The following is a 14383-nucleotide window of genomic DNA, read 5'->3' on the forward strand; positions in this document are numbered from 1 at the left end:
TCTCCTCAGCACCACCTAGGACTTGGGGTGCAGGGAACTCTACCCCAAGCCAGGCACTGGTGGCTCACGGCTGTCCTCCTAGCTACTCAGAAGGCTGAGAGCTGAAGATCGAGGTTCAAAGCCAGTCAGGGCAGGAAAGTCCGTGAGACTCATCTCCAGTTAACCACCAGAAAACCAGAAATGGAGTTGTGCCTCAAAGTAGTAGAGCACAAGTCTTGAGCAAAAGAGCTCAGGGACAGCACCTGGGCCCTGAGTTCAAGCTCCAGTTACTGGCATGCCTTTCCGTGCACACACACACAGACACACACATTCCAGCTATTGGGAGATAGAGACCCAAAGTCAGTCTGAGCCAAAAGTTAGCAAGACACCATCTCACACAAGTCAGGTGTGTTGGTATACATCTGTAATCCCAGCTACACAGGAGGTATAAGTAAGAAGATGGCAGTCTGAGGCCAGCCCTGAGCAGAAATGTGTAACTAAAGTGGGTTAGTGATGTTGCTGAGGGGTATAGTGTCTGTCTAGGAAGTACAAAGCTCTGAGTTCAGAACTGGGGGCAGGGGCATGGGGGTGGGGGAGGAAACCACAGCTGCCCTGCCTGCACAGTGGCATGCCTACAGGGGAGGAAGAGGCAGGTTCTAGGCCTCTGGGTTTACCCTTGGTGGGGAGAAAAACAAGCATCCAAGATTCTGGGAGAAATGGGCATGCAGCCAGGCATGGCAGTGCACACCTGTAATTCAGCAGCCAGGAGGATCTCGAGTTTAAGGTCAGCCTGAGCTACCGAGTAAGACCCTGTCTGGGAAAGAAAAATTAAAGTAAATGTTGGAAGGCTGGTCTCCGAAATGTGAAGTCAAGCAGGGGTGACAGGGAGCATGGAGGCTGTGGACATCCATGACCCAAAGGCAACTGTCCCTAACAGGCACCGTCTGCCCAGGACCCCTGCAGTGTGCCACATCCCGGGGCAAAGCTTGTCTATGATCATAGACACGCACTACCGTGCCTGCCAACTAGTTTTGAAAGTTTCCCTTGGAGCAACCACACTCACACATTTATGTATCCGCTTAGTATTCAGTGGCAGAGTTGAGTTAATTGCTCACAAAGTAGTTGCTCACAAAGCCTCAAATATTGATTGACTGGCTCTTTACAGAAAATGTTTGCTGATCCCTGATCTGCTTGGCTGCGATGGTCAGTGTTAGAGTTTGTAAGACTGTTCTTCATAATTGTGTTCCTTTAGGTTTTTCCATAATAAAAGATTACAAAACACCTGACCTACCAATCTCCTACTCCAAAATCAAACCCATCACAAAACATCAGTTAGTAAGTATTAATGGAGCCAAGTGTGGTAGCACATGCCTGTAGTCCCAGCACTCAGGAAGCTAAAGCAGGAGGGTTGTGTTACAGGATACCCTGGAGTACGTAGTACGTAGACCTTGTCTCAGAGATGGGTGGGCGGGAAGGAAAGGAAATCCATATATAAAAGTTTAGAAAAGCCAGGCCCTGGTGGCTCATGCCTGTTATCCTAGCTACTCAGGACGCTGAGATATGAGGATTGTGGTTTGAAGCCAGGCAGGAAAGTGTCAGACTCTTTTTTTTTTTTTTTTTTTGTCAGTCGTGGGGCTTGAACTCTGGGCCTGGGCGCTTTCCCTCAGCTCTTCAGCTCAAGGCGAGCGCTCTACCACTTGAGCTACAGCACCACTTCCGGTTTTCTGGTGGTTAATTGGAGATAGGAGTCTCATGGTCTTTCTTGCCCGGGCTGGGTTTGAACCACGATCCTCAGATCTCAGCCTCCTGAGTAGCTAGGATTACAGGCGTGAGCCACCAGCACCCGGCTAAGTGTCAGACTCTTATCTTCAGTTAACCACCAGAAAACTGGAAGTGGCGCTGTGCTCAAAGTAGTAGAGTACTAGCCTTGAGCAAAAGAGTGCAGGGACAGTGCCCAGGCCTCAAGTTCAAGCCCCATGACCACCACCACCAAGACAAAAGTTTAGTGAATAGTTTACAATGGAGGAAATACTACAGAAGTGCTTGCACACTATGGAGCAGTGTGTTCTTTAAGAGTGAGTTTGAAAAAAGAACCTTGGGGAAGGGAGGGGATGGTAGGGGGAAAACAATGGAGGGGGTAACAATGTTCAAGAGGAAGTGTACTCATTACCTCACTCATGTAACTGTAACCCTCTGTTTAGTATCTTTACAATAAAAAAATTAAAAAAAAAAAAAAAGAGTGAGTTTGAGTTCTGTGGAGAATGTGCCACACGGTGTTTTGCAGTGAGGGCAGCAAGATGTGGAAAGGACGTGTGAACTGCAGACAGGCACTCTGCAGTATTTATTAGGAGGTGCAAAAGGAATCCTAGCAGACTGTTGGTGTGATTTAGGGCTGAAGGATTGCATGGAAAGGAATTGAGAAAAGTGTAAGAAAAAAGTATATACTTTAGACACTCACAGGCCACAGTTGCTCAAGCCTGTTAATCACTCAAGAGGCAGAGGTGAAGAGGATCACAGATTGAGGCCAGCCCAGGCAGAAAGTTAGTGAGACCCCATCTCAACAAGCAAGGTGCAGCAGAGTACATCTGCAATCCAAGGTCCCCAGAAGCTATAGAGGCTGGCCCCAGGTTTGAGAGGAGAAACCGTATCTGAAAAAGAAAGCAAAAAGGGCCGAGGATGTGGCTCAAGTGGTAGAGCATCTGCCTAGCAGGTAGAAGGCCCTGAATTCAAGCCCCCCAGTACCACAAAATCAGCCTGTTTATGTGATGTGGTTTATATATTTGTATAAATGATATTCATACATATCTATACCATGCTAAATTAAAGAGAGTTATGATCATACAAAAGACTAGAAAGACCAATCCAGGTCCTCTGGTGTCATTAAGGAAGGCAAATGCCAGGGCGGCCTGCCAGGGCCAGCCCAGTGGAAGGTTTCGGGGTGACGAGGGGTGACAGGATGGTCCCTCTGCTCCTGGAGGAATAATGTTTTCCCCTGGAATCAAAGGCCTCTTTGTGTGGGCCTTAATTGCTGGCCTGCGGTGCCAAGAGAATGAGTGGCAGGCGGGCATGGCAGCTGGGCACAGCCAATGCCAGGCAGCGGAGCCTACTCCCTAGGCCAGCCTGAGCCAGCTGGCCTGGGACTGCTACCCACCTCTGCCCCCAGCTGGGCGCAGGAGGCCTGTGGGCATTGGGGGAGGTGGGAGAAGGGGCGGGGCTCTGGGAGTACCTCAGCCATTCAGATGCCTGCTCACATCCCTCCTCCCCTCTTGTCTTACAGACTATCAGCATCAATAAGGCCATTAATGCCCAGGAAGTGGCCGTCAAGGAGAAACACGCCAGAAATATCCTTTGGGAAGTGTGGCCCGATCATTCTGGAGCAGAGGCAACCCCGAGGGAGGCCAGGGACAGGCAAGCAAGCCCCACCCGGGGCCAAGTACCTGCTAGTGGAGCAGCTTCTGGTGGGTGCCACAGCTTCTCAGAGAGAGCTACCCTCGGAGACCCCAGGATAGAAGGGACCCTGGGTCATTGAGCCCAGTTTTGAGGGGTGGTGGTAAGTAGTTCTGGGTCATGAACTCAGGGCCTTGGGTTTGCTAAGCAAGTGCATTCACACTTGAGTCACACACCAGGCCCTTTTCTGCTTTTGTTGTCTTTTGGATATGGTGACATTTTTTTGGCTGAGTGAGCCTGGACCCCGATCCTCCTCCTACCTGTGGCCTCCCTGATTGCTGGGATGACAGGCGTGTACCACCACACCATTCTTCCTCTGATTGAGATGGAGGTCTTGCTACCTTTTTTGACCAGATTGGTCTCAAACTGCTCTTCTCCCAATCTCTGCCTCTGATTAGGTAGGATTATAGTCAAGAGCCACCATGCTTTGCCCGGTCCTTTTAACTTGCCACAGACCTGCCCCTTTCCTAGGATCACAGTGTTGTGGAACTCCAATCCCTGCAGAGTTCTCCTTTGAGACATCTTCCTGGCCCAGAGGGGTTTTCTTTTTTTCTTTTTTGGTCCAGTGGTGGGGCCTGAACTCTGGACCTGGGTGCTGTCCCTCAGCTCTTCAGCTCAAGGCTAGCACGCTACCACTTGAGCCATAACACCACTTCCGGCTTTTTTTTTTCTGCTTATGTGGTGCTGAGGAATTGAACCCAGGGCCTCATGCATGCAAGGCAAGTGCTCTACCACTGAGCCACCTTCCCAGCTCCCCCAGAGGGGTTTTCATGTGTGGTTTCTAAGTCCTCTGGCTGGACCTAATACTTGGCCTTTGGAGCCACATTGACCAACTCTAGGCAGCTGTTGTCCCCTTGTTTTGATCTTGAAAGCCAAAGAAGAAAAGAGAGAGGCCCAGTTGTAAAGAAACCAAGGCAAGGGACCACATGAGAGTAAAATCCCTTCTTGTGAGCAACATCTACAGAGGCCAGAGGATTGACAAAATGCTAGATTAGGGACATGGCTTATGTGGTAGAGCACTTGCCTTGTAGGCATAAGGTCCTGAGGTGAATTAAAAAAACAAAAACAACAACAGAAAACCCTTACTGGGAAATGTGAAAGGCCTGGTCACATACCACTGCACAGAGCCCGCCATCATGGATTTGTGGCTGTGTAGTGGGCGCAGGTGCAGCACACCCAAGTCAGTGGGTCTCCTGAGGTCCTTCCTGGAGCTACAGTGGGGCTGGGGCCAAGCAGGCCATGGGGAGGTTCCTGTTGGCTGTAGGAAGCTCTTGGGTGCCAGGCTTGTCTGGGCCACTGTGCTCTGTGGCACAAAGCCAACCAGCCAGCCCTGGAGAGGTCTCCCAGGGCTGGTGGCCACAGCCGCCATGCCCTGCACAGCAGCTGCAGTGACTGTGGCCAGCCTGCAGGGGGCGGGCTTTGGCTGGATTTAGGAGCAAGGTTGTTCACCCAGGACACAAAATAGGGAGGCAAATAGTGGAGAAGGGCAGAGAGAGGAATTCCTCTACTGCACAAGCAGCCATGGGACAGGGCAGTGTGGGCACCAGAGCCCATCTTCCAGGTAGACACGAGCTTTAAGCTTCCATGGAGAAAGATGGAGTGGTGGGGAAGCCGCATGGTTACCATAGTCTGGGCCCCATGGCCTGGCTGACCCGCGTCTAAGTTCCGCTTCCAGGGATGTCACTGTCTGTGGTCACTGGAGGGGAGCAATCCAGTTCCCAGGAGGCAACTGCCCACTCCAGGGTACAGCTTCCTCCTCCTTACCAGTCAGTGTCCTCCAAGTCTGGTGCTCAACCATTTGAGCCATGGCTCCACTTCCAGCTGTTAGTGGTTAATTGGAGATAAGGGTCTCATGGACTTTCCTGACCCGGCTGGCTTTGAACCACCACCCTCAGATCTCAGCCTTCTGGGTAGCTGTGATTCTAGGTGTGAGCCACTGGTACCTGGTTATTTTTGGCATGGGATCTCACCTCCTGCCTTGGTATAAACCTACATTACCATCTCCCTATTTTACGCTTCACGTTGTAGCTGGGATGATAGGCAGGTACCACCACTTCCAGCTTTTTCTGTTGAAGTGGAATCTTGAGGACTTTTCTGCCCTGGCTAGCCTCAAACCATGATCTTTCTAACTTCAACCTCCCAAGTAGCTGGAAGGACAAATATGAGCCACAGGCATCTATCTAGGAGTAGCTGGTGGATGTCCTTCCCCAAGGAGGAGCCTTGACAAGCAGCTGATCTTGGTCTAGGATCCCCTGGGGGAATCTAGGGCTATGGATGGAGCGCTGAGCACCTTCATTCATTCGTTCATTCTGCAGTTCTTTGGGTAGAACCTGGGCCCTCGTGTGTGCTAGGAAAGCACTGTATCACTGAGCAGCACCCTGGCTTTTATATTTGGGACAAGGTCTCATGGGGTGGTCGAAGTCTGTCAAACTCATGACCCTGCTGCTTCTGCTTCCGAACCCCTGCAGTTATAGGAATGCTCTACCACGCTCAGCACAGATCCTCACTTTCAGTACTACATAAGAGACCTTCCTAGAGAGCACGGGCGTGTGTTGTTCAAATGTGAGCTTTGAGGACAAGGCAGCACCAGTCTGGCCCTTGAGCACGTTAGAGAGAAAGAGAGCCCCTTCTGTGTCTGGGGGGAAGGCATCATGAAACCTCAGAACCAGGCAGTTGATGGCCATCGGCAGGATGGATACCCAGCTCAGGGTGCTGACAGTGAGCTGTGTCCCTGGGAGGCAGCACTGTGCCTGTGTTTTCCCTGACCCCCTCACCCTGCATCTTGGGCACCCACCATGAGAAAGGTGCGCACACCTTCTGGTCTGTGGTCAACCGGTTGCCCTTGTCAAGCAACGCCATGCTCTGCTGGAAGTTCTGCCATGTGTTCCACAAGCTCCTCCGAGACGGACACCCAAATGTGAGTCCTGGGGCGCCCCTCACCCCCAACACTATACCCTTTCTCCCACTCCTTTTCTGAATGTAGTACTGGGATTTGAGCTCAGGGTCACATCCTCATTTAGCAAGCACTTGACCACATGAATCACACACCCTGGCCCCTTTTTCCTTAAGTTGTTTTTAAGAGTGGTGTCTTTGACCTTGATCTTCCTACCTGGGCCTCCAGAGTGGTGGAGTTATAGGTGTACACTACTATGCCCAGGTTTGTTTGTCTTGTTTTTGTGTCAGTACTGGGGCTTGAACTCAGGACCTAGCCCTTTCCTTGGCTTTCTCACTCAAGGATGGCACTCTACCACTTGAACCACAGCTCTACTTCTAGCCTTTTGGGTTCATTGGAGATAGAGCCTCACAGACAGACGTGGCATTGTGGCTCAAGTGGTAGAGTGCTAGCCTTGAGCTGAAGAGTGCACGGACAGTACCGAAGCCCAGAGTTCAAGCCCCACGACTGACAGAAACCAACCAAACAAACAAAAAATGTGTACACTATTTTGCTGGGCACTGGTGGCTCACACTACCAATGTAATCCTAGCTACTCAGGAGGCTGAGATCTAGGGATCACAGTTCAAAGCTAGCCCAGGCAGGAAAGTCCATGAGACTCTTATCTGCAATAAACCACTCACAAAACCAGAAGTGGCACTGTGGCTCAAGTGGTAGAGCACTAGCCTTGAGCTGAAGAGCTGAGGGACAGCGCCCAGGCCCAGAGTTCAAGCTCCACAACTGACCAAAAAAAAAAAAAAGAGTCTCACAGACTTACTGCCGGGCTGGCTTTGAACTGTGATCCTCAGCTGGGATTACAGGTATGAACCACTAGTACCTAGCTCCAGATTGTTTTTTTGAGATGGGATTTTGCTAACTTTTGGCCAAGTCTAGCCTTAACCTGAAGTCTTCCTGATCTAAGCAGCTGGGATTACAGGCATGAGCATGCAGTCTGGGGTGATGGGTTACCTCCTCAGCCTCCACCCCCACTAGATGTCTGGCTGCCTCTTACATTTCTGTTTCCTGTCCAGGTCTTGAAGGACTCTCTGAGATACAAGAATGAGTTGAGTGACATGAGCAGGATGTGGGTGAGTTTGGAGGTTCTTCAGGGGCCACCTGCCCCTCCCCCCTGTGCCCCAAAACAAGGACTGAGATATGACAAATGTACCTCTTGTAGCTTGTTTAAGATTTCTTCTGTGAGCAGCAGGGAGGGTTGAAGGATTGTACTACCACTTGAGCCACAGCTCCACTTTGGCATTTTGCTAGTTAATTGGAGATAAGAGTCTCATGGACTTCCCTGCCTGGGACTGGCTTTGAGCCAAGATTCCTCAGCTCTCATCCTCAGAGCAGCTAGGATTATAGGCGGTGTGAGCCACCCAGTCTTGGCTTGTCTGTTATATTTGTAATGAGAAAGGGAATCTTTCGGAAGGAAGCACTGGCTGCAGGTATCTTTCCCATGCACTCCCTCGTGCTCTCTTGTCCCTTCAGGGCCACCTGAGCGAGGGCTATGGGCAGCTGTGCAGCATCTACCTGAAGCTACTGAAGACCAAGATGGAGTTCCACACCAAGGTGAGCACCTGCCACCAGCCCTGGGTCCCTCCCTCATGGTGGGTGGGTCCATCTCTCAGCCTCCCAGCCTGGAGAGAGGAAGACTACGGCAGGGTAACTGTGCTCAGGGCCCTGAGTTGTTGCAATATAAGGGTTTTGGTTCAAGTACTCTAAGCCATTTTACAAAGTAGAGGAGCCACACATCCCAGTTGCAGGTACTGCTTGTGAACATGTCAGAGATGCCACCCCTGGGCACGCCTGTACTCCCAGCTACAAGGGGGGCCGTAGATAGGAGGATCGAGTGAGTCTAAGGCCAGCCCAGGGCAAAAGCGCAAGTGATCTTATCTGAAACATAATGAAAGCAAACAAGCAATGGAGGTGTGGGTCAAGTGGTAGAGCACCTATTCAGCAAGCATAGGGTCCTGAGTTCAAACCCCAATACTGGGACAGAAAAATCTGGATTCTAAGGACTGGGGTTGTAAGGCAGTGATAGAACTTTGTCTGGCAAAAAGAGAGAGGGGCAGGGAGGGAGCAAGAGGGGGGAAAAGAGGGGATAAGGGATCAATTTGATCATGGAAAGCACTTCCTGTAGCTGGGCAATGTTTCCCACCTGTAATCCCAGCACTTGGAGACTGAAGCTGGAGGATACAATAGTAAGATCCTGTCTCAAGTAAACAAAAGGAAAAGGCAATTATTGCCATTTCCCTAACGAGTCTGTACACAGACCCTTCGTGTAGTCTGCATCTGGCAGCCATCCCAGCTGCTCAGAAGCAAAGATGGGGCAATCCGGACAGAATACAAACCACAGGGCTGGGATGCCGAGGGGGGACATGGGCAAGCACTGTTTTCAGGGTCACTCTGTGATGGTGGCTCCCCCTCTTGCGGTCACTGCAACCCTAGCCCCCAGCACAAAGAGCTGTGGGAGGGGTCCAGGACCCCAGAGGGTGGGGCCAGCCGCAGTCCTGATCACAGGTGCTGCAGAAGAAGTAACCAGAGGGTTGAGGCCAGGAGAGGGAGCCTGGTGGTACACACCTGTAATCCCAGCCGCTTGGGAGGCCACAGCAGGAGGATCAAAGTCGTGTACTCAGGAATGTTCCAGCGTGTGGGTTTGGAGAGTGGAGACAGGAGAGGTTGTCAGCACTGGCCCTACAGTCCTGAGGATGAGCTGTGTGCCTGCAGGAGGCCCCTCAAGATGGGCTGCTCACTTCCTGTTTCCACCTCCTTCTAGAATCCCCGGTTCCCAGGCAACCTGCAGATGAATGACCGCCAGCTGGATGAGGCCGGCGAGAGCGACGTGAACAATTTGTGAGTTGGCATAGGGGAAGGAGGTTCTTTGCCTGTCACTCCTCACTGGCCCCCCCGGGGCCCCGGGCTGGCAGGGCAGGGGCTGGCACAGGTGCTGGGTCTTTTCTCTGTGTCACCCCATCTCTACTCAACACGGGACCCGCCCAGCCCTTGGCAGTATTCTGAGGGGCCTGTGTCTCCAAATGGCTGTCTGTTCCTATGGAGGGGCCAAGCATGGGGAGTGGGAGGCACGGGAGCCCACACCTGGCATTGGGTGGAAGCCTAGCCTGGTGGAGGGGTAGAGCTTCGTGGAAGAATGCCTGCCTGGCATTTGCAAGGCCCTGGGTTCCAGCCCCAGCCCTGCCCTGCCCTGTGTCACACACGATAGCTTAAGGCTGAAGCCCAGCCTCCGCAGAGACAGAGGTCAGGAGGATTGTGGTTCAGAGCCAGCCTGAGCAAGAAATTGGTGAGATCTGATCTCAGCCAACAAGTTGGGCATGGCAGTGTTTGTCTTTTCACTGCCTTGTAGGAGGTGGTAGATAGGAGGATTGTGGTCCAGGGGCAGTCCCAGGCAAAAGTGTGAGACCCTATATGAAAAAAAAAATAGCCAGGAGCTGGTGGCTAACGCCTGTCAATTTGGCTACTCAGGAAGCTGAGTCTGACGATCACAGTTTGAAGGCAGCTTGGGCAGTGAATTCCGTGAGATTTATCTCCAATGAACCACAAAAATGCTGCAAGTGGAGCTGTGGCTCAAGTGACTGAGTGCCAGCCTTGAGTGAAGAAGCTCAGGGACAGCAAATGGCTGAGGTGTGTGGCTCAGGCAGTAGTTCATATGCCACCTCGCCGGTCCAAGGCCCTGAGTTCAAACTGTAGCTCTCTGCTCTCCCCACCCCAAAAGAAAAGGTCCAAGACTGCAGTGTGCGATTGGAGCTCTCTCTCTCTCTCTCTTTTTGGTCCCAGTTTCCAGCTCACGGTGGAGATGTTCGACTACCTGGAATGTGAACTTAGCCTCTTCCAGACTGGTAAGTCCCCCATCCTGGGCACCAGGGGGGACAGTGGGCAGACCTGCCAAGCGCCCAAGCATATTCTCAGTTCTGTGATCATGCCTGCAGCCTGAGCTGGTCTGCTTCCCTCACAAGCCACTCCACCCGCTTCTCCCCATTATCTCTCCCTCATCTTCCTGTGGTGCGTTCCCCTGCTTTCTGGGAACATTCCTTGGCAAAGGCCTGAATCAGAAAGTGTTCTGCACTACAGGCATTCTCACATAACTTGGTTAGAAGCTGCTGCAGTGGGACTCTCTGCCTCCCTCATCCCATTACAGCATCCTTCAGCTCCAGGCCTCTGACAGGGTGGCATGCTCCTTCACACTCATCATGGGACACAGGCAGGGAAGTGCCAGAAAGATCCAGAAGCTTAGATCCAGGCCTCAGATCTGAGCCTCCTGAATAGCCAGGATTACAGGCATGAGCCACCCGCGCCTGGCTATTTTTACTTTTCATTTTATTTTATTTTTTTAGCTTCCAGAAGTCACAGGGAGGCTCTGGGCTTCCCTCAGGACTTCCTCGCATGCAGGGCAGGGGGACATCAGGGAAAGTCATGTCCTAGCCAGCAGGTACTGTCTCTAGGGACAGTGGGCAGCCCATGCAAGGAGGAGATAAAGGGCTGGGTGTGGTGGTGCATGCCTGTAATCCCAGCACTCAGGAGGCGAGGGCTGGCTTACATAGCGAAACCTCCTGTGTCAAACCAAAAAAGCCAGACAGCGGTGGCTATGCCTGTCATCCTAGTTACTCAGGAGGTTGAGATCAGAGGATTGTGTTTTGAAGCCAGCCTGGGCAGGTAAGTCTGTAAGATTCTTCTCTCCAATGACCCAGCAAAAAGCTGGAAGTGGAGCTGTGACTCAAGTGGTAGAGTGCCAGCCTTGAGCAAAAAAAGCTCATAGACAGTGCCCAGGCCCTGAGTTCAAGCCCTAGTAGCAGCCTCCCCCCCCCCCCCCCACACCAAAAAAAAAGCGAGAAGGAGAAGGAAAGCTCTGGCCAGGACTGAGTAATGACCTGTGGCCAGCCCGGTGTCCAGTTGCAGGGCTGGGGTTTCGGGTAGAGGCTGCATGCGGAAGGGCCCTGCAGGCAGGAAATTGAGGAACAGTTTCATTTCTGGGTGTGGGAAAGCAGAGGGGAGGCAGTGTCTGCTAACCTGGCCAGCCTTTGACTCCCATAGTCTCCCCTGCGCCCTACCCTTACCTCTGGTGCCTGTGTCCCCTGCCACAGCCCTGTGGCTCTCTTCTTTCTGGCCAGCCTAGTGAGGACAGGATGGGGTGACCACTGGCCACTTGCCCAGGAGAGGGAGGCTGGGCTGCTGTATCCACTATTCTCGCTCCATATAAATAGTGTCCCACCTCCCATTAGACCCAAGACCTCAAAACTGCGTTGTTGTAATCCTGTATGTATATGTGGATGGATGTGGTTGTGGTACCGGGGCATGAACTCAGGGCTTTGCATTCTCACTCAGCTTCTCTGCTTATGGCTGGTGCTCTACCACTTAAGCCACGCCTCCAGTCTGATCTTTGGCTGGTTCATTGGTGATGGACTCTCTTGGCTTTTCCAGCCCATCCTGGCTCTACAGTCCTCTAGAGCTCAGCTTACTGAGTAGCTAAGGTGCCAGGCTTGTTTGGGGTGTTGGGGTCAGAAACTGCACACGAGGCCCTGTAGGTCAGCTGTCCGTGGCTGGGGGGACGCGTGTACGCGCACTCCTTGGTGGGTGGCAGGCTCCTGCCCACGCCTCTGCAGAGCCCCCCACAACTGCCTGGGTCCCACTCTCACTTGCCAGTGTTCAGCTCCCTGGACATGTCGCGCTCCGTATCGGTGACGGCGGCGGGCCAGTGCCGCCTGGCCCCCCTCATCCAGGTCATCCTGGACTGCAGCCACCTGTATGACTACACCGTCAAGCTCCTCTTCAAGCTCCACTCATGTGAGTAGCAGGGCAGACCTGGCCTGCTTAGCCTCCAGTTCCTGAGGTGCCTGGCCCCACCCCCCATGCTTTGGCCTATCACCATTCACCAAGGGCCACGCCAGCCTCCCACCCCCACCCCCCAGCAGCCAACCACTGTTTTGCTTTCATTAATTTTAGGGTAGGGTCTCAAGTGTTTGCCTGCAGCTGGCCTTGGACCTTAGTTCTTCTCCTCTGCCTCCCACAGAGCTAGGATTTTTTTTTTTTTTTGGGTCCGGTTGTGGGGCCTGAACTCTGGGCCTGGGCGCTGTCCCTCAGCTCTTCAGCTCAAGGCTAGCGATCTACCACTTGAGCCACAGCACCACTTCCGGCTTTTTTCTTTTTGCTTATATGGTGCTGAGGAATCGAACCCAGGGCCTCAGGCTTGCAAGGCAAGCGCTCTACCACTGAGCCACCTTCCCAGCCCCCAAAGCTATGATTATAGGTGTGAAGCACCAGGCCTGACTTGGCTGAGATGAGGTCTTGCTACCCGTTCTGCCTATAGCAAGTAGCTAGGATTAGAGGTGTGTGCTACCCTGCCCAGCCCGTACCTTATACATGTACTTCCCTGGATATACTAAAAGAAATGTTTTTCAAATAGACATTTGAAAAATGAGCCTAGTCTGATGGCAAACACTTCTAATCCCTGCTATCTGGGGAGCTGATTCAAGATTGCTGGGGCCCAGGAGCTCAAGGCAGGCCTGGGTGAAGTTAAAAGAAAGAGGAAAGGACAGAATAAACATAACTTTAAAAAAAACTTAAGATGAAGCCGGGCACTGGTGGCTCACGCCTGTAATCCTAGCTACTCAGGAGGCTGAGATCTGAGGATTGCAGTTCTAAGCCAGCCCGGACAGGAAAGTCCACGAAACTCTTATCTCCAGTAAGCCACTAGAAAACCAGAAGTGGCCAGTGGCTCAAGTGGTAGAGCTTGCCTTGAGCTGAAGAGTGCAGGGACAGCGCCCAGGCCCAGAGTTCAAGCCCCACGACCGACAAAAAAAAAAAAAACAAAAAAAAAAACCCAAAAACTGAAGATGAAACAGAAGCTGCATTATGATTCAAAGCTGAAGTTCAGATTGTGCAGTGTGGAAGAATGTCAGCGATCTGCGGACAGCCAGCTCCATCACCAGGGGTGGGGACACAGAGGTGGCTAGGGACTCAGACCCAAACCCCAAAGTGCACCCCACATAGTACAATGCCCCCATCCCCCACACCTTGGTCCATGCTGCCACATTAGGGCCACCATGGCGTCCCCTGCCCCTAACTGCTTCTAGTTCCCTGCAGGTCTCCCCGCTGACACCCTGCAGGGCCACCGAGACCGCTTCATGGAGCAGTTCACAAAGTAAGTGACTCTCAAACAAGAGCGCATGCTTTGAAATCCTTTACAAGTAGAGTTGTCTGCATAGGGCCAGGCATTGTGGCACACCCCTGTAATCTCAGCACCTAGGAGGTTTAGGCAGGAGAAATTACAAGTTCTAAGCCACTCTGGGCTGTGCAGTGAACTGTCTCAAGGTGATGGTTACTGGGCACTGTGGCTCACCCTAGCCACTTGGGAAGTGAAGAGCAGGGGAAGGAGGTCCAAGGCCAACCCAGGTAGAAGGAAGTTTGTGAGATTCCATCTCAGACAATGGCTGGGCATGGTGGCATATACCTGCTGTCCCAGCCCCAGGGAAAGCACCAGTGGCCAGGCATTGTGGTGCCTGCCTGTCATCCCCACAACACTAGGAAGTACAGGTAGGAAGATCTCAGCCCCGGCCAACCCGAGCATCTCTCGAGAGCTCACCTTGAAAGTAACCAGTGGTGTGGCACCTGTTCAATAAGGACAAAGCCCTGAGTTCGGTTCCCAGTACTGCCAAAGAGCAGAGGAAAAGCAAGAAACTACCACACACCCGCCAGAGCACATGCTGCCGGAGAGGAGGGCGCCATGGTCTGCGCCCTGGATTCAGTGCATTTGAGGTGCAAGTCTCCCTATTCCGTCCACGTTCCCACTCTTCAGCCTCTTCCACCCTCTGGGACCTTCTAACATCTTCCAGACTCCCGACCTCCTTCCTGCCCCACCTCCTCCCTCCGGACCCAGCACATACAACCCACTGCCATTCCAGGGCCGTGGGTCACCTCTTCCCATTCCCATGCCCTATTTCCCTAGGTCCACCCCACCCTAACACCCCAGCTTCGCAATCATAGTTTCCTATTTGCGTGGCCTGCACTTGAGTTC

General features: G+C 52.6%; 1 protein-coding gene across 3 annotated transcripts in view; it reads left to right on the top strand.

The window, feature by feature from the left end:
• Hip1 (huntingtin interacting protein 1) overlaps positions 1–14383 on the top strand; it is a 99452-nt gene that overhangs the window by 60477 nt on the left and 24592 nt on the right. For all 3 annotated transcript variants that reach the window (XM_070033659.1, XM_070033661.1, XM_070033660.1), the window contains exons 2-9: positions 3257–3320; positions 6201–6343; positions 7389–7445; positions 7846–7926; positions 9134–9210; positions 10150–10211; positions 12013–12153; positions 13453–13510. In XM_070033659.1, the coding sequence (XP_069889760.1) occupies positions 3257–3320; positions 6201–6343; positions 7389–7445; positions 7846–7926; positions 9134–9210; positions 10150–10211; positions 12013–12153; positions 13453–13510 (683 nt within the window). The remainder of the gene's footprint in view (positions 1–3256; positions 3321–6200; positions 6344–7388; positions 7446–7845; positions 7927–9133; positions 9211–10149; positions 10212–12012; positions 12154–13452; positions 13511–14383) is intronic.

This window comes from Dipodomys merriami, unplaced genomic scaffold (genome assembly GCF_024711535.1).
Source record: "Dipodomys merriami isolate MVZ:Mamm:240054 unplaced genomic scaffold, mDipMer1.0.p SCAF_22, whole genome shotgun sequence".
Classification (NCBI taxonomy): domain Eukaryota; kingdom Metazoa; phylum Chordata; class Mammalia; order Rodentia; family Heteromyidae; genus Dipodomys; species Dipodomys merriami.